The 26,582-nt window shown below is 35.4% G+C and overlaps 1 protein-coding gene across 1 annotated transcript; it reads right to left on the reverse strand.

The window, feature by feature from the left end:
• Positions 1-251: 251 nt before the first annotated feature.
• LOC149779336 (uncharacterized) lies at positions 252-15,848 on the reverse strand. Its single transcript, XM_089938603.1, has 3 exons — positions 15,606-15,848; positions 13,986-14,054; positions 252-896 (listed from the first exon to the last, which is right to left on the reverse strand). The coding sequence occupies exons 1-3, from the start codon at positions 15,816-15,818 to the stop codon at positions 849-851; spliced, it is 330 nt and encodes a 109-aa protein (XP_089794729.1). The 5' UTR covers positions 15,819-15,848; the 3' UTR covers positions 252-848.
• Positions 15,849-26,582: the final 10,734 nt, after the last annotated feature.

Here is a 26,582-nt window from a genome sequence, read left to right on the forward strand (position 1 = left end):
AAATGTCCCGTTCGTACTTTTATATTATTTTATTTTCTTGCATATTCGCGTCTCGCTTGATAAGCCTTAACTACCGTATTTCTGCCATTTAATTTACAGTTTCTTACATCAGACTATGACTCGGTCGAGGATCGAACCCACGACCCCCGCATCACAGGTGGAAGCTCTAACCACGAAGCCACCGTATATTGATTATATATATTTATATAATCAATACCAACTAACCCATATCACAAATCATACAAAGTATCTAACAGATAACAAAATAATTTATTTTAAACATTTTATGAGTCATCTCAAACAAAAAGAAAGGAAATGGTCAAAGTAAGCATCTTATTTTAAGTATGAACATTTTTTCACTGTGATATTTTTCTTCTTTCTAAAATGACCACGTTATTGTAACATGTTGATATTTAAGCAAGGCATGTACATTTTACTCTTTAGAACACTAATATTTCTGATTTAAAAATATATACGTAAGTTCCACTTTGCCAAAGTGAATAAAGTGATGTTGTTTATAAAAAATATTCCATGAAATATGTTTATTGAAAATATTCAGTTATAATGATGATTAGGGCAAGGAATCTATTTTCGTACATTAAATGCACGAGCATGATATCAATATATATGTCCAGCTTAAGGAACTATAAATATCCGAACTGTTGGAGCTAATAAATGGATTGCTCCTCGAACTTTATATCCTTCCCTGATATTCTTTTCTTGCTTCTATATATTTACACACATAACGAAGGTTTTATATGCTGTTTCCAACGTGCAGTTAGTAGGTTATGAGTCAATAAAATTTCATTTTCTCTCTGGTTGATCCGATTACTCTTTTATCCAAGAATTTATTCCCGAGCCATAGATTGAACGTTAACACCACTGCCTTTCATTTCCTGTAAGAATAAATAAATAATTATAAGAATATGAAAAGTAAAGTACAATGTGCCTTTTCTAAAGGTTGAGAAGTTAAGTTCAAACTGCGCAGTGGAATCGGATAAGTGCCAACGAATGCGGAGTAATATTCGCGAACAATCTTTAAATACGTTTTACTACGTACGTACTGTGGCAATTGACCTATAACCAGAGCAGAAATAACCACCCCTACTAATTAGGATAGAAAATAAAATTAAATATATATTTTTCATGTCGATAATTACCCCTGTTGATTTAGAGTTCATTTTAGTGGATATAGAAAATTTCATTTAAAAATGGCTTAAAAAATAAAGTTATGATTTGATTTTGTACATGTCATTATAGTACGTAGCAGTCGGCAAGGTGGCGTATTTTAGATCTGAATTTCCATTAATCAAGGCCCGGCTCTATGACAAGGCAATTGAGGCAATTGCATTGGGCCCCCGCGCTAATCGGCTGCTGCCTTGGGCCCCGCACATCCTACGGCCGGGCCTGAAGGAAGTGAGCAGTGAGCCTGTAAATCGTGTGATAACTCGTTTTGCCAGTTATCAGTATTGGTTAGCGGTCTTGGATAATGGTACGTGTTAAGGCTTAACATACGGCGGCGATACGTTAATTCACGATTCTAACTTGACGTTTTCTTATCCCTCATATCCAAATAGTCTTATTGGTCACGTGTGGTGTGTATGAAAGCAAATAAATTATAGTGACTGAAAAGCTACTTAAATCTGATCAGATGTTATTGCAAATCAGAAGAGGGCTAACGACCTTTTGAAATCAGTGCATACTGAACGACCGTGAATCATCTGGCTGAGTGAGGGTGGGTGAGGAGGAGGAAGACACCATAAATGTGGTCCATGGCGAGCGAAATATTTCATCTTTTAGGTTTTTGAATTTGTACACCCTTATCTTACATGATCCCAAGTGAACATATCTGATCAGTTTCTTTAATAATGTGCATACCTATCCACTTAAAGAAAGGATTGAGTATAGTGAGTCGACTATATTCTGAATGTAGCCTAGGGTCAACTCAAACTGTCATGGGGAATAATGTATGATGCAGTCGATGGAATTCTGTCAATAGCTAAAACTTCCCGGGTATGCAACATACGACATTTCTTAACGACAAAATTATTTATATCGGAAGCTCAAATCACACATTGATTTGCACTAAGAGATCAAGCCTATAAAGTGTATCGATAATAATTAATCGGAAGATTTGTTATTACGTTAACTTGCTTCAGCGACAAAGACTCAACCGCATCTGTACCTAGATTTAAGGTATAGGTATACCGATAAATTGGCGATCAGTTTACGGCATGTTTTATGATGGAAATAAAATGGGCAAAAATACTTCTTCAAAATTGCGATGAGCCCGCCCCCCATGAATTTCCAGTCATCAGACCGTCCGTTTTTCATTGCCGACCCTAGCACCCCTCCCCCAGGGTAAAAAAGTAGACGAAATTTTAAAATAAATTTAAAAAAACGAACCTGAATTGTGTGTCAAAATGAGCCTATTTTGCTCAGTACTTCAAGCGCTTAGCACATTGTATATACTACTCTCTCTCTCTCCCGATATATATATATATATATATATATATATATATATATATATATATATATATATATATATGTGTGTGTGTGTGTGTGTGTGTGTGTGTTTTACAAAGAAGAACGACAAAAAACTACTATTCTACCTAACGTCTAGTCTGGTTCCCCGCTTCGTAAAGCAGAGTTAGCAGTGAGCCATACGGAAAGGGGTCAAAACGTACCCAAACTGAAATGTACCCGGACAAAACATACTCAAGTTAAAACGTATCCAAATTAAAACATGATCCACACTGGCTTTAAATAACAACAGAATTTTAGTGTATTGTGTTTCATATGACAGTGACCAACCTGATGAGCAACAGAACCATCTAACTTCTTAACTAGCTCCAACGCACATTAAGAACTACACGTTTAAGAAGTATCATTTGAATTTTTTATGGTGTGCTTTCCCGTGGAGAAAATTCGACCAACTGATCTGAACCATTGATGACTGCTTCAATAGCGTATTTATTTTTCGTTGCGTTTCAGTTTTCCATTTTGTATTTTATTTCCATTGCATTCCATTTATACATTGCTTATTTTAGTCATACCAGCTTAAATCATCAGTAATACTTTACTTTTTTTGTTAAATACTAATGATTTTAAGGAGTATTGTAAAATATTTAGCTGTATACAAACTTTCAGATTAATCAGATCAGCTGATCTTGACAAAATCAACATCTGCAATCCAACGAAATCTAATGTAACGTTTGGCAGAGATGCTAATTATCATTTAAAAAAAGTTCACTGGCCGACAATTTTCTTTTATTATATGCTATTGCATCCGTTTGCACAGAAGCCTTATAAAATGCAATTATTACATTAACTACGTGTATTGCATACGGACATGTGAACTGGAAATATGTGCTTACTCACATGAACAAGAAAAAAAATCACCTAAATCCAGTTAAATTTATGGAGCTTCTGCTCTTGGTATTTTCGACATCTTTTTATCATAAACAGTTAATTGTCACAGGATCAGAGTATTACTGATGATTCAAGTTGGTAGAACTTAATAAACACAAAGGAAATTATGGAACGTAATGGAAATAAAATAAGAAATGGAAAATGGAACGCAACGGAAATTAGCTTTTTTTTTAAAAAAATATAAAAAGTCAAAAGTAAGCTTTTAGTCATCAGATGTATACATATATGTTTCTATTGAGACATAAACGGGACTTAATTTTCAAAACTGGTCCTAATAACTGTAAGCAACCTGTGCATTTCAGAACCGGTTACAATACATGAAGCAGTCATCAAGCATGGTTCAGGTCAGTTGGTAGAATATTCTCCACGGAAAAACATAGCATAAATATATTCAAGCGATACTTCTTAACTTAAAGACGTTTTTCTAAATGTGCTTTGAAGCTAGATTATCAGATAAGATAGTTCCAATGCGCCTGCCGATTTCCAATGCTCATCAGGCTGATCACTGTCAAGAAACACAAAACAACCAAATTATGTCATTTTTCAAAGCGAGTGTCGGTCATTATTTTAATCTGGGTACGTTATTAGTTGGGTACGTTATGACGGGTACGTTTCGGTCTGGGCACGTTTTAACTTGGGTATGTCTCGATTTTGGTACATTTTGACTGTAAACCGAACCAGACAACCTACCCTAATTTTAAATCCAGTGCAAAAATAGAAGACGGGGTGGGGGTGGGCACATTATAACCGAGTCTTTTTTCTCGTCTTGACGGAAAAAGCCGAGAATGTTTCAATTGAAAATAATGTTTATGCCACCAGATTCAGGCTAGTTCCGTTTTCCAACACTGATTCATTTCGGTTCTTTTCAGAAAGCGTAAAATTAAGTACTCAAAGCCGATTCGAATATTTGAGCTGTGCGATAGAACAATTTATAAGAGCGCTGTCCCTTTGCATAAGGTCAGATGTCATTCATTGTAGAATTATATGGTTCAGTGGGGAACCGCTGTTCATTTATATTTGTCATAAAAATTATTTAAGCAAATAAAACAAATTTACATTTAATTTTTTGTTTAAATTAAGTCGGTTTCAAATTACAGTAAACTTGTATATAACTTACCTAAAATCTACATTATGTATACATGTAGCTATCAAATTTCTTTCTAAATCGAGACTGTTGACTCCTAATGACCTCTGATCTTTGGAGATCTTCGTTAGCTAAAAATCAACATTGCGGATGATGTGACAATTTGTTATATTCTTATTTGACATAGAAAGGATTGACACGGGAGCGAAACTTGGGGAGGTCGAGCGGCAACATTGTTACAAGTGGCTGACCTCGATTGCGGGTGACACTAACATTTTTAGAGTTACCCTTAATATGTGCCACACTATATGTACCTATGGGAATCAATATGCCTGTTTTTCTGCGACAGGTTATGTCCGCGTCCTGCGTTTCCGCTAACTGTCACCTCTGCGACAGGCAAATTGGAGGCGGGGGGGAATAAACTTAATATAACCAACCTGATATCTGCACTGTGTATACTTGTAACTATCAAAATTCCTTTTAAATCGAGAATGCTTATTCCTAATGACGTCTGATCTTTGGAAATCTTCAATGCGTAAAAAAACAACACTGCGAATGATGTGTCCATTCATTATCATCGCATCTGACATAGATAGGATGGAACATTTCTACTTCTTGCAAATTTCTGAATGAAATCTAGTTTCATTATACCTTTGGCAGATATACATATGTGTAATTGATCTCTTTTTCTAAATTGTGAAGCCACCTCACCTAGCGAGGTTGAGCTATGAGCCCGGCACTCTCCAGGTCATACATTACATACGGGGTGGGCGTCTCTTTACAATCGAACATCCGCCCCTAAGAAGTTGGACTGAAGACACAAGGCTGCAACATTATGAAGTCACCGTGCCAAACGAACATAAGCTGTTTGAGCCTCTTGAGCCACATACGACCTCAATATGGGCTCCCAAAGGCTAATATACGGCACCCTTGTGGCTTCAAATCATGGCAACAGACGACCATAGGTTTAGCATGAGAGCCATATTTTGGGGTCAAGAGGTAAAATTGTTACAAGTGGCCGACATCGAATGGGGGTGACACCGTAACACTGCTAGAGTTACCCTCAACATGCGCCACCTATTGGAATCGGTATGCCTGTATTTTTGTGACTGGCATTTCCGTGTCCGGCGTTTCCGCTAATTGTCACTTCCGCAACACATAAATGCGGGGGCGGGGGGGAATACAAAATATATAATGAAAATCGAAAAGCAAAATTATATCTTAAGAAAGCAATAACAAGGGCAGTAACAAAGATGTAGAACTGAACAAGAAGAGTGAAATTATATAAAATTTAGACTTAATTTAGAAAAAAATTAATTTGTAGGTGTTATAGAGTGTGTGATTTGAATTTTTAACGTAGCTTAAACAAATTCAGTCATATCGCTACGATGTCTGCAATGTGACAGTTTATAGTGATTTCTAGCACTGGGGCATCATGAAGCAGACATGTAACATAATTTCACACCCAGTCACATTATCCTGACACTAGGCCGACCAGTCCTAACACTAACCTCTTAATGCTGAGCGACAAGCGAGGCAGCTGATAGTACCATTTTTGTAAGTCTTTGGTATGACTCGGCCGGGGATCGATTCCACGACCTCACGCATCCGAGGCGGACGCACTAACCACTAGGCCACCGGGGCGTTATAATGAAGTTAATCTTTTATGACACTGATTTCGATCAAACAAGTCCATGTTTACAAAATCAGACCTAGTTACTCTGACAGATACAAAGTAAGCTTCCGTTGTCAAATTAATATTTTTCCAGAATCTTACTTCGTGCACAAATTAACAATAATGTTTTCCGTTTACTTGCGCTGCGCGTAATTTTTTTCTCTACTCGTACCTTCTACTGACTTTGATAATAACAAGTGCACATATTACGACTCTATGGTATTCAACTAATTAAAGGAAAAGACCTAAAGCCAAAAAGTATTGTAAAAATCAAGAACAAAAATATTCCCCCTAGAATACAAAGTCAAAACTGACGAAGAAACAGTATTGTGAATTAAATCCCAAATAGTCAAACCTTTTACCACAAGTCCAAATGTATAAAGTTTCAACTGTATTTCAGTTGTATTCCAAGTAAGTTCCAATACTGAATGTGATGATGTGCCTGTAGTCTCGAACGCGGTAATGCCCTAATGGCCTGGAGTGTGATGATGTTGTTGTTTTTGTTGTTGTTGTTGTAGGGTTTAACGCCATTTTCCAGCACACGATAGGCTATACATGGCAGCCAGGATTAATGGTGGAGGAAGAACCCGGGAAATCCCGGAAAGAACCACCGACCCACGAGAAGCTACTAGCAAGCTTTCTCACATACCCACATTAGCCGAATCCGAGATTCGAACCCATGCAGACAGAGGTGAGATGGTAGTGATCAGTAACGGAAAGCACTTTAGACCACTCGGAGCCCCTTGTGTGATGATGTACTACGGTCTTCTGATGTATCACAGTAACATAGCCCAAAAATGTTCTTATCTGATTTCACTATAATTCCAAATTAATATTACTGTCCAAAAATATTGCTGATGAGCACTTGTTTTTCCAGTGAATAATTCGAATAAACAACTCCACCCAAATTTAAAAGTGAACAAAACAATGAGACCGATTCTACTTCAAGATGTTAAGCAAGAATGGGAAATTTTTCAAGTAAACAACATTATATAAATGCTAAGACACAAAAAACAGAACCAGGATGAGGGTCAAAATATCATTTCTAGAACATTCTAAGTTGTCAAGATAAGGTCTATTTCTAAAATTATAATAAAAAACATTGCAAATATAAGATACAATAGCTCTTGTAATGTTTTGCTAAATAACACAAAACATGGTTTGCTCTAAATATTTTAATGGCTAGGTTCAATTAACTCCGAACAGAGAAAGTACACGCACACTAGTTTCTCACGCTGATGTTATCATAAGGTATTTAGGGTTACAACTGAGTGAGAGCCTGGAGCTGACTTTAGGTGAGCTGTAACTGTCAGACCATTTGTAACAACAGAATATTAATACTGTATATTATAATGCACACGAATATATTCAAGAGCTTCAGGTGAGTTGTAAATGTTCTACTAACTGTAGTTAAAATTATGTTCTAGCCCTATGACATTCACAACCATGAAAACAAATACATGGTGACATATTGCCATTGTCTCTCAAATCTATAGTTCTAATATTTTGTTCTTCAATCCAGTTGTTATCACTGCATATAAACTGATGTGATATAACAGATGTATTAGTATGCCCTTAAACACTTCCAGTTTCTAATATTCACAGGACATTTGTAATTGAGAAAAATTATCGAGTTCACATAAAATCTCTGTAGCTTGCAGGTTTTTTTAATTAGATTTCCACTCCTTGTTCGAATCTCTCCTGTCTGGTTTGGCTCACTGATGACTAATGGCGCCTTGTCATTCGGTTCAGTGACCTCCTTGTTAGTACTATCTTAGTATGTATCATATATTTCTGGTAATGTCTCTTTTGTTTGTAACATGTCTTCGGTTTCTCATGTATCTAGTACCATCCTGGGTTTTCATATCATACGACCATGGAGTGCTACTTTTTCTGACGACTACAGCTGGTTCCCAAAGATTTTGTCTTCTGATTCTTACTTTGTCTCCAGAAGTCAGAAGCTCTTTAGCTGTTCTGTCATACTGTTTCTTTTAACTATTTTTCTTTTCACCAAGTTTCCACTTGAGGTTTCTTTCCTTTTATAACCTGAGGATGTGGCTGTATGATGGTAGTAGGTAAAATCGATCGAAGTCTTCGACTCATCAGTATTTGTGCCCGAGATCCTATATCATTAATTGGTGTATTTCGATACTCCAATATCGATAAATATGGATCTTTTCCATCTCTCTTTGCCTTATTGAGAATTCCTTTGACAGTCTGAATGGTTCTTTCTATTAAACCATTTGACTGGATACTTGGGACTTGGCATAGTGTGTTTGAATCCCCAGGTTTTTGCAAACTGACCATATTCTTTTGAGAACTGTGGTCCATTATCACTCCTTACTTCTCATGGTATTCCATGTCTTGCAAAAACTGACTCTGTGTGTGTGATTATTGTGCTTGCTCGTGTATTTTCTAACTTGGCAACTTCAAAATAGATGGAGTAATAGTCTACTGGTGCAGTTGTTCGTGTAGACAACACTGGTTCTTTTTTATTTGAATTTCTGTATTCCTGGCAAGTAGAACTATTCGATACTGTGTCTGCAATTTGTGCATTCATGCCAGGGCAATACATAATGTCTCTTGTTCTTTGCTTTGTCTTCTCAATGCCCATATGACTTTTGAGCAACTCGTTAAACATCCCTTTCTGAAGAGCATCTGGTATTACAATCTTCTCTCCTTTTATAATTAATCCGTCCACTTCTGAAAGTTCATCTCTGCAGTTCCAGAAATTTCTGATTTCAAAAGGCACGAGATGTTTATCATTTGACCATCCCTTCTGAATTATTTCTCGTAACTTGGTCATTTTATTATCACGTTTAGTTCCATCGTTTACTGCTTCTACCCGTGTGTCTGCAATCCGTATATTTGACATGATCATGTGCACATAGCACTCAATTTCTCTATCCATGTTTATCTCAGATGTGTTCATCTGTCTGTATGCTCTCAACAATGTATCTGCTACAATTAACTCTTTTCCTAGACAACACAATAAGTCAAAACTGTACATCTGCAGTCTTAAAAGCATTCTCTGAAGTCTAGGCAGTGCTGAAGATAGAGGTTTCTTGAGAATTGATTCCAGAGGTTTATGATCTGATTCAACTTGTACTTGACTAACATAAGTACACAGCAAGCAGTTCTTTTTCGATCTTTGCATACCTTGTTTCTGCATCTGTCAAAGACATTGATGCAAATGCTAGGGGTTTGCCTGACAGCATTGACACTTCTCCAAGTCCTCATTTTGATGCATCACAACTAACAACGACAGGCTACTTAACATCGAAGTATTTCAACACAGGTTCTTTGCTTAGAATATGTTTGATCTCTTCAAATGCATGTTTTTGTGCAGTTTCCCCAAACAAATTCAGTTTCACTTTACAAAAGTGCTCTGATTGGCTCTGTCACTGTAGATATATTTGGGATAAATGTCGCTAGGTAGTTGAGTGTACCCAGTAATCTTTCAATTCCTTTCTTGTCCGTCGGAGTGGGCATTTCTTTGATTGCTATTACTTTTTCTGGGTCAGGTTTAATACTTGATGTCAACACGTGTCCCACGTAGCACACTTCTGTTATTCCAAATTTTGCATTTTTCAAAATTCAGTGTCAGATTTATTTCCTGACATCTCTTTAGAGCTTTTTTTCGGTTCTCCATCATGATCTTTCTTTGAAGTTCCCCAAACAATTATGTCCTCTATATCAGTCTCCACCCCAGGCAGGTCCTCAAAACACTGTGCTATACGTTTCTGGAACACTTCTTGAACAGATTTAATACCAAAAGACATTCTCAGGTAGCAATATCTACCAAACGGGGTGTTGAATGTTGTCAATAATTGGCTTTCCTCATCCAGGGGTATTTGCCAGTAACCATGATTGCCATCTAGTTTGGAGAAAACCTTAGCTCCAGCCAACCTTGTGGTTATATCTTCACTTGTAGAAAGTTGATAACACTCTCGCTTGATTCAAGTTTCTCGGATCTAGACCAATTCGTAGTTTTCCCCGACTTGGGCTTTTCAACAGCTACTAATGAACTGACCCATTCTGTTGGTTCATCTACTTTAAGTATTACATTTTTCCACTCCATCTCTTCCAAAGTTGATTTGACTGGTTTTCGTAAAGTTGTAGGAACCTTCCGTGGTGGACTGATAACAGGTTTCACATTTTTGTCAATTGCAATATGATATTTTTGTTTCAGGCATCCTAGACCTTTGAACACACTGGGAAACTCTTTCACAATATGATTGTCCTTATTCCAGGGAACATTGCAAACTACTTGTATTACGTACAAATATTGAGATGCTTTGAACCCAAGAATAGGCGGTTAGCTTGTTTTTGTGATATAAAAATCAAGTTCTTTATTCATGCAGTTTAATTTGCATTTGCCTATGATAATTAGTTTGTCACCAGAGTAGCTTGCGATACAGGTCTTGGTTGGTTTAACTTCAATGTTGTCAATGTTGATTGTTTCAAAAATGTGATTTGGAATGATGTTTACTTGTGAGACAGTATCAGTTTTAAATCTGACATTAGTCCCATGAAGAGTCCGCGTGACATAGCATTCTTTGTCACTGACTTGAGTTGTTTGTCTTTGTCACTGTTCCTACAAAAGATGTTTCTTCCTCTTCACTTGAGTATAATTGCATACCAAGCACCCGTTTTGTATTGCAGCCATTTCAGAAAATTATGCTGTTTTCGACACCTGTATCAAGTTTTTCCATAGGCTGGACACCTACCTTTTGCATGTAATTTGCCACAGTTGAATAATCTGGAGTCTGATTTCATATTTAACATTTTCGCTTTCTTTGGTTGTCCCATTTTTGTTTCTTCATTTTCACACCATGAACTTCTGATGCAGCTGCTTTATTTTGCATACTTTGAATTTGCACATTTGGATTCTTCGTCTGCTCTGCAGATAGCAAGTGCTTTTTTGTAGTGTCAGCTGATCTTCTGGTAAAAGTCTTTCTTTTACTTCATCAGAAATAGTCCCACAGACAATTCGATCTCTAATCATTTCATCTTGTAGATTTTCAGATTTGCAGTTCTTTGCAATCAATTTAAGTTCAGTTACATACTGGTCAATGGTTTCATTCTTTTGATGGATTCCTGTATTGAATCTGTGTCTTTCTATTGTATTGTTCTGCTTCTGACTACAAAAGTCCTCAAACTTCTTAATAAGTGGAGCAATTGTTTCAGCTTCATTTACCTCAAATGTTAATGTGTTGTAAATGTCTCTACCATCCTGACCAATAATATATAGGAAAGCACTGAAGTTTTCTTTGTCTTCTTTATCTGCAAGCACAACATATAAGTAAAACTGCATAGTCTGTTTCCACCTCATCCAAGTTTCTGCTAGATGGTGTGAATTAAAGTCCATTTCAGGTGGCTGATTGAGTTTTTCCATGATGTCACAACTGACACATAAACTTGTGCATCCAAATTTTAGTGTTGTTATGGAGATATACTTTTTAATGGTATAAATCCAACTTATTCCAAAATTTTCACTTCTGACACCATGTTATGTTTTGCTAAACAACACAAAACATGGTTTGGTCTAACCACTTTAATGGTTAGGTTCAACTAACTCCATACAAAGAAAACGCATGCACACTAGGTATAATGGTACCAACTGAACAACCCTAAGTGGGCAGAACTTATGGTGTTGGGAACACTGTATTCAGAAATAAACAACACTAGCTGTGATTGGTGCATTATGTAAGAGTTGTAATTTCTGTTAGGCTTGTGCCTCTTGGCAACATGTGAGATTATGTTAATTAATATCTAGATCATATTTTGGTTTTTTAAATGATTTTTTTAAAATGTAGTACACATGGCTAAAACTGTCTGTTGTGACTAGAAACTCACACCCCTGTCTAGTTCCAGCAGAGTTATCTCTCTTAAATGCACTGTAGTACCTGATTTTGTCCTTGTCAAAATGACCATCTAGCATTGTTCTCTATCACTGGGTGTGACATGCATGCTGAGGTAGGATAAAAAGTATATTTATTTCACAAAACATTAGCATTGAGGTATATGGAAAAACAATTGGTACCATGATGCTACTAGTATCTCGAGCTAATGTTATGATAGGGCATATAGGGTTACAACTGAGTGAAAGCCTGGAGCTGACCTTAGGTGACCAGTAACTGACAGACCCTTTTGTAGCAACAGAATGTTAATACTGTATACTGCTACAGGTTTTTCCATAGGGGAAATACCAATGTCCCAAAACTCAGAATAAGATAAACATGTTTAACTCCATTGATAATGAACTTAATATTTAATCTATACTCACAGAGAAACACTAGCTAAGAATTAAGTTGCTTTGAAAATAAATGTCCTTACTCAGGTACACAGAGAACTGTTTTGGACAAGGTGAAGTACAAATCATAAATGTATATTACATACAATCATTAAGAAAAGCCCAAACATGTTACAAATTAAATATACATAAGACAGATTAAAGTGATTTGCTGCCTTGCTCAATTGCCCAAAACCTAGTTTAAATGTTTAATTAATGCATCAACTGGCATTATTTTGTTTTGCACTTTCGCGTAGCACTCTTCTTCCCATACCAACGTTTTCACGCAATTGCTGATGTGGCGGTCGCTGACAAACATCTTCGCGTAATTCGACAGGTGCGGAAATGCCTGTCACAGAAAAACGTGGTAAACCTGGTAATCCTTTGTTTAATTGGTCCATAGCTTATTATCTGCTTCAATCAAACTTCATTGCTATTTAGTTATGTTTTCATCAGTGCGTGCACATCTGAGAGAGAGAGAGAGAGAGAGAGAGAGAGAGAGAGAGAGAGAGATATTGTGAAGACAATCCCCGGTCTAACGATATGGATCAACATCATGTCCCACTGTATACAATGTAACTTTATTCCATGTTTTGACTAACCTAAAAACAAGGAGAGGGAGGGTGTTGAAACTTTTTTCACATGTCAGTCATAAATTGCAAAGCAAACACAAAAGTAACAAACGCGAGAACAAGCATGCAGACTTGGGAAAAATTAATCAAACTTACTCTAAACTAAATGGGAAATAAAGGTGAGGAAACCAATCCATTAGAACAAAATATCTAATGATGAAGTACAAGCCTGGGTTGTTAGAAAAAATTAAAACAGGAATAGAAAACTTAAACAAATACAACAGAACAAAAACACAGCAGCCTCAGTCCCAATTATATCAAAAGCAAATAGCCTCTTATTTACTTGAATACAAAAAACACAAAATATGACAAGGGGAAGACATTATTACATAATAAAATACAAAACAATTTTATATTTAGGAAACATGAGGGGACATCTCTAAGTCCTAACCAAAAAGATATGCTGGGATTGTGCTACGGGGTGCCTACAAATCAGAAGCAAATTTTGACAACAAGATTGCATAATGGAAGAAAAGATGGTCCACTGGACGGAGGACACTGGTCTCCTTGCTTGTGTGACCTATTTAAGAATAAACACTGATATTTCAAGCAAAGCTTTGCGTAGCTTAATAAATTTGGTACTGATATTTAGCTCAGGCATTCAAAGGTATATCCCTATCAGAAGTTTGACTTAATATCATACCTTTAGGGAATGCCAATCAATTTCCCATGCTACTACTTGACATGGTCTTGATTGTACCCACTTAATATGCAAGAACAACACGCTGAATGGAATACTACCTTCTCAATGGCCAACTGAAAATAAGTTATAAATACAGGATATCATTAACTTTTAACCAATGAGAGGACACTATTCTATTCAGTGGGATCTCACTTTTTTTACCATATTGCAAAGCTGATACTTACTCTAGCTTCCTGGCACAATGCACACAAGCCACAGAACCAATGAAGGAGGCAATCCCCACCGAAGCCACCCTGAAAGAGAAAGAACTTGTATCATATGGAAAACAATAATGTGTATGACTGGTGAAAATTCCTAATCGGATGTATCCATCAGTTATACTGAGTGCATTTCTGTTCATTTTTGTTTGTCTGTTTGTTTAGCCTCAGACTGTGAAGGGATTTTAATAATTTCCTCAGTTGTACTTCAAAACATAAACAGAGACGTGATAATGTCATTTAGAAACTAAGTCTGGGAAAACACCAGCAAGGGTGGTGGGCAGGGGAACCAGCAAACAAGATCATTTGGAGGCAATTATGTAAATGTATATATCTTCTGTATGGTATGTTGTGTCTTTTATTTCACTGTAACCTATTATTTAAAATACAAATATGTGCTGTCATACACAGGGCCGTAGAGAGCGATCACGGACCCTGGGGTAAGAAACATCAGGGCTCCTCTCCTAGTTCTTGTTCAAACAAAAAATTTATTTTATGAAATTAAAAAGTGTTGTTCGGCCCGGACCCTGGGGATATATTCCCGGTTCCTCCCCCCCCCCCCCTTGACGGCCCTGTTCATACAAATAAAAGACAGTAGAAACACGGCTGTCGATTCAGATTTATTTTTGTGAAATTTACATCATTCTAAATGATCGTTTTGAAGAAATATCATATATATACAAGTTAAGAATAAAACTAACTGTACGTTACTCCTCTATCCCATTCATAGCTGAACATCCATGAAGGGGATGACTGAAAATGAGCGCGACTTCTTGCTCACACGATCGTATCTTGCACTAGTAATAGTTATGTCCAAGATAACTTTCTCAACCCAGTTTAATGCCGAATCGCCATTGTAAAAGTCCATTGCGATTGATACTTTTCATCTGGCTATTTTTATGACAATTACAGTAGTGTGCAGATCACTCAAAAATTTCGATTTAATAAACTTTTTTTTAGAACTATTGTACGTTTTTTTTTTTAAAATCAAGTTAGTTTTTAAATTTATATCAGTAAATAAGCTTACATGCCCCGTGTGACTTTAACTTTAGACATCACTATAAACTGCCACTCGGGAGATGTCTTAGCTATATGACTAAAATTGTTAAAGCTACGTTACATTTTTTTTTAAAAACACACACACAGAGTACACATGCGTAGCTTTCATTGTGACATCACAGCGCGCGACCTTCAATCCGGATATTACTGGCTCACAAGTCTCGTCCAAAAATGTCCACTTACTTTAACATTGATTTTGCCGTATCTGCTTCTCGGGACGTGTAAATAATGACCTTCCAAAAAAACAGGGATGTATGAAGATCTAAATAAAGTCAATATTTGCCTTTTAAAGGTATGAAGAATCAAATTCTTTATTTAAAAAAAAGACACCCATTACTGAAAAAATCGGTGTTAACGCGTACATGACCTGTTTGACTTTTACCATAGAAGGATGCATACTGTATAAGCATAATACATTCAAATATCTTCATGTATAATGTGTTGACAGCCTCATTAAAAACAAAAGTTTGCATTTACAAACAATGGCTAACACAATTTTAGAAATATGATAATGTAATTTTTACTTACATCTATCCCCTTCTTGGATCTAATCTTGCCCCTGATTTTGGCTCGTGACCATATCCCAATGGGTCCGAGGATCGATAGACATCCGTATAAGAAGCAGCTTTCCCCTACACTCTCTGCATTCTTCCCGGCAGTGAAGCATGGAACGAAATATGTTAGGATGCAAGTCCCAAAATCGCTAAAACAAGCAAACAAACCGCTGGCCCATTCACCCATCTTGGAAGTTTAAACTTTTAACCGAAATCCTTGACTACGAACGTGCGAAATCGTTGGAACCAATAGCGTAATGTCTTACAAAGGCTTGTCACGTGCTCGTGACATCACGCACCAAGTCAGGTTGGCGTTAATATATGAAAATCCTCGATCCAGAAATAATATTGATCTGCTCAGTAATTCTGGAATTATACATTGCCAGATGTTAAGCAGTGATAACAATAAACAGGTTGTATTTCAGTTATCATGAAAGTTACAACAGTTTGTTAAGAGTAGACTTACTAAACATTTGTCAATTATAAATTAGCATTACATCGGCACCCACCCTTAACCGGGATGGCCTAATAAAGAGAGAAACGCAAGGTTTTATTCATAACCGTTTTGAAGTGAAAATATTTTAAATGGAGTAAGTAACTCCCTTCACATACATTCAGACGTACTGATCTAATATATAGTGCGTAGTTTATGTGTCTGTGTGTGTAGTTTACGTAAAGCTATTCGTACGGCTGCTGCATACATGATCTGTGAAACATGCTCATTTTTTAAACTGATTACCTTTATCTCTATATTTGTAAGTCATTGTTGTTAAAACTTGTGCAAAGCTATACTCTTCCACCTCCCATATATATATATATATATATATATATATATATATATATATATATATATATATATATATATGCATTTTCTCAAAGATTGAATTATAGTGTCATAGCCATTATATTTCCATGCAATTGATAATTTGGTTAGGTTCAATAGTTAAAATTACAAAGTGTAAACTTTGAACTCCATTTTGCATTTAAGACAGTTTTATAAAGAATATTATTGGCTTGCAGGTGTTTGTCATTGGTGATGTATCAGACCATCTGACTTAGTACATACATAGCAACAGTGCAACAAAACAAAGGTAGTTCTCTAAATGGGCATTGGTTATCCATTTCCATGCGACTGTAATATCAAAGTTGATATTAGTTACGAATTATATTTGCAAATTATCCTCAGTTAACAGTTCTTATACATACAGTGCCATTGTTAGATTTTGGTTTCTTGCCAGTTAAAGGATGCAATGGTTATCTTTCTTCATGCTGCATCTTCACAATAAACTCTTCAAATATTCTTCAAAGCCCTATACTGGTTGAGGGGTAAATGAGTTGCTACTATGTTCATCAGTCACATACAGTGGCCAAGAAATATGTTTGTAAAATTAAATGAACATGAGAGTATTGGATTTTATATCAGTTATATTAGAACTGGTATGCAAAGATCTATCCAGCAAATTCTAGGGTTTTAAACAAATTTAAAGTTATGAATTTATTAAAAACATGCATTGGTTGGTGAAAAACTGGAAACTGATAGTGAAATCAAACATTCCAATAGTTGTTTAATACCAATAGTTTTGCTATACAGATCTGTTCTGGATTGATTTTATTTCAATAGTACTATTTTGGTGACATTTTGTTTTCACTCCCAGCATAACAAAGTTTATAGGAGATGTTTAAATGGATTCTGTCTTGCTGTCTGCCCATTAGTCTGTCCATCCCATTTTTCATAAAAGAGCATAATTCCAAAATCAATCAAAAACATTTCCAGAAAACTTGTTACATTTATTAAGCTGTTGGTCCAGAGTAAGTTGTTGATCCAGATGTGTTTTGTGCTATTCACATTTACCAATATTTATAATATGTTTTTCCAATTGTTTGTCCATCCTCCCTTTCATTTGTCACACCACAAATAATTGTAATGTGTTTTAGTACAAATCATCAGATGCCTATCCTTATGGCCTGAATTAACTTCATTCCATTGATATGTCTTGTCTCATAATATTTTTGCAACATTGTAACTTGTGTATAATATAGCTGGTATGGTCTGTTTATGTGAAGGTTATTTCAAAAAAGGGCATGTCAGTAGCAGTAAATGACCATTAAAAATATGTAATCTAGTCCTTTGTCAGAATCAAATGATAAGAATTAAGCCACAAAATGAACCTGTATTATCACCAAGAAAATACCATTTTGTGACTCCACCCAATATATCTAAGCATTATATATTTTCATGGCCTTACACCTGTTAACTACTAGCAAATTTTGGTTTCTTTAAATCACAAGAAAAACCAAAATTACTGTTTTAGGTTATTATTATGTTAGAAAATGTGTTTTCTTACAGTAAAACAAGTTAAAAAGGAAATGAGTGATAGATGAATGAATAATGGTAACACCATGCAACAGCACATCCAGAATTAAACCCACATATATTCTCCTACATCATGAAATACAGCTATCAATTTTAATTTAAATTTATTAAAGACAAGTAACATCATCTTTTTAGAGCTTTTGTAATTCAGTGGTTCTGTCAAAACAATTAGGGTCTCCAAGATGTTGGAAACCCTGATATATATATTGTGTGTGAACTTCATATATATTTAAACCTTTTGTAAAATCCTTTCTTTTATCTTGTGACAGTTTTGGTGGTGGATAAGCTGTAAATAAGTAGAACTCGTAATATATTGGTGGTGTGAAGATTTCAATAGATACTGATGAAGTAAACATTGTACATTGTAAACTAGTACGAACTGGGTTTAATTACATTGCAACTTAATGATATCTATGTTACAGAGCTGTCTTGATATTATTTTGTATGTTACAGAGTGGATGATGCAGCCTCAGATATAATTCGCAATTATGTCATGCAGCTGCGACTTGGCCATCTGCCTTTTGCCATCGTCAATGAAAAACATTAATAGAATCATCATACATGTTCCTTCTGGAGAAGAGTATTATGGACTTGTCAGTAACAGGAATGTTAGAAGGTTGCAGATATGGTGTTGCATTCTGTTAGGGGTGTCTGCACTATTTATGATTTTATTTAAAGTGGTGCTTTCAATGAATTCTTTTAAAGCAAAGGTAATTGCATCATCACAACACTAGAGCAACATCTGTGGCTCACCATAGCAAATGCTCATGCTTTTTATGACATCCATACCTGCCCCTTCTACCTTGATGGCAAACCAGGGATCATCACCCAGTTTATTGCCCTTATACAGACCATATTCTAAAATATATCCTTGTAATTGCAGTTTTTGTATATTTAACCTTTGACCACCTTGACGGCACCACAGTGGAGGGGCTAAAAAAAGTATTACCCTGTTGCAGATTCATGTCACATAGGCAACCTATGTACTCAGTTTTGTACAGAGGATAATCACAATATCCCCATCACTTTTAAATGTGTGGGGATAATAATTAGGGAGTTATGCATGCTGTATCTAATTAAGAGGGATACTAATATTCATGATGAGTAATAAATATATCAAGGTATGTTCAGTATTGATGTCCAGTTTGTAATCCCAAATGGACAGTGGACGATTATGAACAGGCAGTCATGCTGGTTATTGTCTTGTCCTCTATTAGAGACAGCTGCAATGTAACTTTGCCACAACTTTTCTAAATTGTAATTTCATTGAAACTTCAAAAATACAAGTGATGCCTGTAAGTGACATTAATTTGTATTTAGGACCTTCCATTTGATTTAAAGTTGGAGGTTGCATCCACAAAGTAAGGAGGGAGCTTTTGGATACCTCCAAAATGAGGGGAATTTTTTTTTTAAAGAAGCTGGGTGTAAAGTAATAGTTGCCAGATAAATCACCTAGCTCCCAACTGTTAAGGACATACCTGATACTGAACGTGACATTGGTTGAATCACCATATTAAAATTTGCAAAATGGGTCAAATGGTCTAAATCATAGAAATGTATAAATAATTGTATAAGACAGTATCTACTTTTCAAGAAATCAGTTGATTTGGATCAAACAAACCTAGCCCCACCCTACCCCTGGTGAATACATTATTTTAGTGTATATTGTTGTTAATGTGTGGCTGTGTTACACCATATGTGAATTTGACTTAAAATTATGTTTTTACATATTTTTCTTGTAAATGAGATATGCATTGTTGATGAGATATGTTGTTTAATATTTAATATGACATTTCATTTTATACTTGGTACTGTTGATGCCATAGTTATATACACTCTTAATGTCTTACTTCAAATTTGAGAACACAACTTAAACAATGGGATGGTAGTATAATATTCATAAGATAAGCACAGTACATCATCTGGGTATCAGATAATTTTTCTTTTGAGAGGTTTATGTGGAAAGTTGAAAACAAAATCTTGTGAATGTTAAAAGATAGGAAAATAGGTCAGTTTATAAGAGAAATGCAGACAGAAAACAAAAATGGCAACAAAACCAAAGCAATTTGATAAGGCCAGCAAATAATTTTATATTAAGCTGCTATGGTAGGGAAAATAAACCAAGAAAAATAATAGACTTTCACACACAGCACTAACCCTGCAGACATCGAGCTCATGGCACTCCTTGAAAATTTGCAGCATTCACATTTCATCCCAGTAATATATTTATACTCTTTGTACATTTTACAGAAATTAAACATCGATAGCTTTTATATTTTGCCTTGTACATAACTGACATCTAACTAGTCACTTTGGATTCCTCTGACAGAGGGTAAGGATTTGCTACATACTGGCAGGGAGATAACCTGCATTGGATTATCTGTAGTTGGCAAAATAAACATTCTATAACATGTATACAAATCTGAAGTTATAATGTTGTTTGTTTCTTTACAGAGTCAAAAAAGTAACTTCCACTGGAAGAAAGTTTTCTGAAATACTGTTCAAAAATTAGAATGGTATTAAAACATCTCTGGATCATCTCCTTCATCATGTACATGCAAACATTTTTGAGGAAAACAATTTAGAGTGTATGGGTGTGATGATGTACATAGAGAAGAAAAAAGCTACAAAGATAAGTAGAACTTGAAGTGAGTATCAGAAAGAAATGCATTGTCAACCATAATTACCTTTTCCAACAATCTTTTTATATCAATGTGTTAGTCAGTTTCCATTTTTTTAACTATTGCCATATACTAAAGTGTATGTCCATCTGTTCAACACACAGTCTTGTTAAGACAAGTAGTTCATCATTTGTTTATGAATTGCCATGAAACTTGTTAAATATTATAGTCATTACCTGAATATGCATCAATTAACCTGTTATGTATATTTGATTAATTATATCGGATTTAATATATATATTTCAATTGAATTGTTTGTCAGTTTTAATTTTTTTATTTTTCATTACATGCTGTTATTCACAGGAGATGATACTTTTTCCAGAAAATAGTTTGACCTTGACTGTTCATTTTATAAACACCAGGTATTGCTCTAGATCCTGACCTTGATTCAAAATTAGTAGAAACCATGTAAAAAAGTTCTATTTTTATTTTAAAATGATTGGTTGTTGTCAAGATCATGATGGCACTACGTGTTAAACAATTTTTTAAAATATTTATTTCTTAGAGTACAATTTTTGGTTTTCATCAGGGCCACACTGGGTGTACATGATCTTTAACAAGTACCTAATTTCTACAAGGTTCTGGAACATGATCATGTGACCCCCTTTTTGCATTTTAGAAGATGATATAACCTTTGTTTTGGAAAGTTATTCTCAGTTAGAAGCTGGGCTTTTTCTTACACTGGAAGTTGTATGTTGTGCTGTTTGGAGTTATATCAAATTACTTGGATTCAAAAGGATTAATTCTTTTGCCTGGAAAATACATAGGATTAATTCTTTTTCCTGAAAAATACATGTACTCCTGTGAAAATGTTGAATAAGTACGACTTTTATAAAAATTTATTCCGCTTTCCAAAACTGGAGTGATAATTCTTGTTTCTACAAGGAACTGTAGACTTCAGCACTACAGGTTACAGCATACGTCATCATCTTCCATCTTGGATTCTTCATCAGTATTCGAACTTGAAATCAGATGAACATTATGTTATTAGGACTTCAAAAAAATTTATTCTTGGATTATTCTTGAATTATTTTTGAATTTGATTCTATAAAATTGTCAGTTCATATTTTTTCATTTTTACAGAATTTTTCCAGGGAAATAAATTATTGTATTTTTCAAACCTTGTTGTTTTCACTCTATCTTGTGTTACTGTTTATTCAAGCCTAAACACATAACATAAGAGACCAATCACTTTACTCCTGCAAGTTTCATTAGAGTTATTGCCCTTTCTTCATTAAATGACTCAGTCACATTAGTGCAGTTAGCTTGGGTTGATTTGACAGAGTCGCCCATTGGTTGGTGGGATAAGCTTATATGAAAATCAACTAGTCCTGCAGAAAATCAACTGTCTCTTCCAAATAAAATGAAAATAATGACTTGGGGAAAATTTTATTGGGTCTGTAGATGTCAGTATTAACTGCACCTCATAAAAATCCGAATGCCTTGGGCAGGCAGGCCCGCAGCTAAATTGACTCCTGGACTAGTCCTTTTGTTTTTTTGTGGATTGCCACAAAACTTGGTAAATTATATGGTCATCACTTGAAGATACATAAATAGATCAATCAGTTTGCTCCTGCCATTTTTTAAAAGGTCATCACTCCTTTTCTTTTGTTGATTAATGCAGTGCATGATATAATCTTGTAAGCGCAACTAGTCCATTTTTTTGCGAGGTGAGGATGGTGGAATTTAGTGAAACTCAGCAAATATTATGTTCATTGCCTGAAAATGCACAAATCGTCAGATCACTGTTCTGACTGAGTTATTGCTCTTTATTGACTTGCAGCTGTGTACAGTGCATAACATAATACAATGTATCATCTGATCTTTCAGATTTCATTGGATCACCATGAAACATTGGGAAATGTTTTCAACATCATCTAAAGTTGCATAAGTCAACAAGTTTCTGCTTCTGCAGTTTCTAGTTACTTATTTCTTTTTTCAGATTAATTTAGTATATGATACGATCTCGTGAAGTCAGTTTGTCTCATATTTTTTGGTGAATTGCCATGTAACATTGTACATGTTATCATTTGGAGATATTTTATCAATAAATCACTCCTGCAATTTTACTTTGAGGTATTGTCCTGCAGCAGGATCTTGTCAATGCAACTGGTTATGCCATCTTTACTGGATCATTGTGAAACTCGGCACATATTATGATAATCACCTATATCTGCACGTATTGACAGATCTTTATGTTCCCGTGATTTTTGTAAAAAATGTGGACATTTTTGGATGAAAGTTAGATACAGTGTATGACTGAGTGTTGTTAATGCAGTTACTCTAAGTATTTAGTGGATTGCTGTGAAACTTGGAACATATTATGTTCATCATGAGAAGATTGTTGATTGTCTGTTTTTAGAAGTAATATGCAGTGTTAAACTATACACTCATCTTCATTACAGGCTTTGGTGGGGGGAGATGTTTGGGGAGACATTGGTATATGTATATGATCAAATTTCTCACCATTCCTCCAGTTGCAAGCATCACTGTTCAATAGCCCTTTCACATTCTTAATGTAAACTGTATTTTATGTGAAATCAATTATTTTAATGATTGTGTCTTTGGAGCTCCATTGCTGACAAAATTAAATCTTAATTACTGGAAGGAAGATCCTGCATGGTCCAGATGATTACTGTTATGTGCTGCACATCAATTATGCACATGATATTGTAAAAGTGTGACATCAGTAATTGACTAATGATATTTTTGCAGGGTAAAACGATTGACTGAGATCTCTAAATGGGCCTGAATTTACTGTTTGCAATCTGTAACAAAAATACTAAAGAAATCTGAAATTATGAATAGTTCAGAAGACTTGTACAGAAAATTGTCCCCAGAAATTTGATATTTAAACATTAGAATAAAAAGAAGTCTGAATTACATTAATAATTATTGTAAATACTTAAATGATTCAACTTTGGTCACATTTCTAGATTGTTAATTATCACCTGATTTGTTGTTCACCTGTACATTCAGAATCATAATGTGCGGTTCGTCCACCGAAAAACTTGTGGAACATAACATGGACAATGAGGATGCAAAACTTAAAGCCAATTTCTCCACTTTCTTTTTATCAGCACACATACTCCTTTCAGAAAATGACTATTTATTTATTGTATGCAGTGCATGCCCAGCCATTTAATAGCATCATCATCAGCAAGGTGTAGAGCCTGCAGTTCATTGGGGAACTTTTAATTGTCAGTGGACGGTTGTGCACAATGTGTAACATGGTCTGAAGAGCACCACAGCTACACAAAGAATCAGTTGCCTGACTCCATTGGAGAAGGCTGACTGCACAGCAACCCTGACTTGTCTGGAAACAGTTCAGCTTGGTCCACAGATGCAATGGAAGGTTGAAGCCAGGAGGGCACACAGATGGCTCAGCTGCAAGGGAGTTGTTTACATTTGTTAAAGACTGCTCATCACTCCACGCTGCAATGGCTGTCATATATTCCAGCAGTGGACCTAACTGGATTGGATGTCTCGAAGCCAAGCGGACTGCTGGATGTGAGGTGATGTACAGTGGAAAGTTCTCACTGGCATAAACCATAGCCAGCAGTTTTGTGGTTGCTTCCTGGCGATGGAGATGTTGAGGAGGAATGTTCCTGAGTACCAGCAGCCATGGTAAAGGTGTGGAATATACTGTTCCAGTGATTATATTGCACATTGTTGTGTTCAGCTGGATGTCAGTTAGCATGGTGTGGAACATTCAAGCCCAGACAGGACTGCAATACTCAGCTGTTGAATAACACAGGGCCAGTGCTGATGTCTCGAGTGTTTGAGCAGTAGTGCTCCATTTATGTACTTAACACCAAAACTGTGTACAGTTTATCTTTGTTGTCTTTTTCTCCTTAGCCATTAAAAAAAACTCAGGCCTTGTAATATGTAGTGCTGTTCCAATTAATCAAGTTACTAGAGCATTACTTGTTCAGCCAGTTTGATTGATGAATTGAGTATGACTTTTTATGATCGAGTACCGTACAGTAGAAATAAATTTATTAAATTAATATTACTGTTAAGTTGAAAGAACCCCAAAATATATAAATTTATTAATATAGTTATAGAAAAGGTAATATAGACTGTGCTGAATTAATAACAATATGAAGAATATTTTGTTTCATTCATGCTTTTTATCCATTTTTTGAAATATAATGTACCAGTGATATAAGCAACCCAGTTTAAAAATGGCAAGCAAAAGTGAAACCTAAAGAAATGATCGGAAGTGTGGGCCAATTTTGGGTTCAGAAAATAGAAGATGGTTCAGCAAATAAAGGCAATCGAAACGAGACAAGTGATTTGCAAGTTGTGCAAAAAGGGAGACATGTACAATGGATAGTAAAAGACTAACTTGTTTTTGTTTTGATTTTACAAAAAGATTTTTAGCGAGTCTTGCCATATTATTTTTTTAAAAAAAACATATAGGTAAATAAATATTGTTTTTTGTTATAATATAGCATAAAAGGTCAATTACACTGCATTACCTTACATTTTTTTAAAAAATATTATGTAAAGAAACATAGCTTTAACAATTTTCCAGTTATGTCACTACAATCTCTTCATTGTGGCAGTTTATAGTGATGTCTAGCACTGGGGCTTCTTTCCGCAGATATGTAGCATCATGTCCCATCCAGTCTCGTTATCCTGACACCAGGCTGAGCAGTCATAACACTAGTCTCTTTAATGCTGATCACCAAGCAAGGCAGCTGCTAGTACCATTTTTATGTCTTTGATATGACTTGGCTGGGGTTTGAACCCACGACCTCCCCGCACCCAAGGCAAATGCTCTGATCACTTCCAGATAAAAATTAGAGACCATAAAAATTGGATTAAGACTAGTATGCACAGTTGTTAACACCACATCTTGTACACAATAAATAAAGTACATTCATTCATAGTCTTTTCTTCATACTTGATCAATTTTGATAATAAGTAATAAATTACATAAAGTTTTGTTTAATTAATTTCAGGCAAGATATGCATCTCCTAATGGAGAGACGATTGCAGCATCCCATATCGCCACAGTATATACACATCGTGGACCTGCGAAACATAAGGTATAAAGTGCTAATTTATTATTTTATGTTTTGAAGGTCAACTCAAAGGTCATTGATGGCAAACTACCAATATTTTGAAGTGCCCACTTCAGAATAAAGTATTGGCAATTTGGTTTGGTCCTACCCATTCATATCTCTGTCTTTCTGACAAAGCTTATTAGCATGAATATGCAACAAAAACTTGATACAGACAAATAAAATATGTATTGTTGCCTATATTTACATGCATGTCAAAGTGATCTCATTCAAGTTTCATGCAATTGAAGCAATTTCTCCTTCTTTTAAAGTAATTGTTTGTCTTCTCCCTTTTTGGGCAGTTATAAAACACCAACTTGATAGGAATCAAACAATTAAAATGGCCTTATTATGGTTTCAGACCATTAAAGTAATCGTTCTGGTTTTGTTGTTCTTTTTAAAGCTAAGACTTGTCCATTAATTTAAGGAGATTTGGAGAATACTTGTTCTGTTGTTTTACAAAGACAGAACTTAAGTTGGAGAAAAGTTCATAGGACGCTTATACATTTTCCAACATGCATGAACATCTAATTTTAGGATGTTAATGGAGAGACTGTACAGTATTACAGTGGTCAAGACATTATGCTCTAATGTTTCCAGCAATATAGAAAGATTTTTATCTTTTAGTATGTATGGGTATTTTTGGAATTTTAACATAGCTTTAACAATTTTAGTCATATTGTTATGATATTTGCAGTATGACACTTTATAGTGATGTCAAGCACTCGGACATCATGCCTGAGATAGGTAGCATCTGGTCCAACCCTTTCCTGATACCAGGCCAACCATTCCTAACACTAACCTCTTAATGCTGAGCTCCAAGC

Source organism: Sinohyriopsis cumingii, chromosome 17 (assembly GCF_028554795.1).
Source record: "Sinohyriopsis cumingii isolate HCF-2022 chromosome 17, ASM2855479v2, whole genome shotgun sequence".
Taxonomy (NCBI): domain Eukaryota; kingdom Metazoa; phylum Mollusca; class Bivalvia; order Unionida; family Unionidae; genus Sinohyriopsis; species Sinohyriopsis cumingii.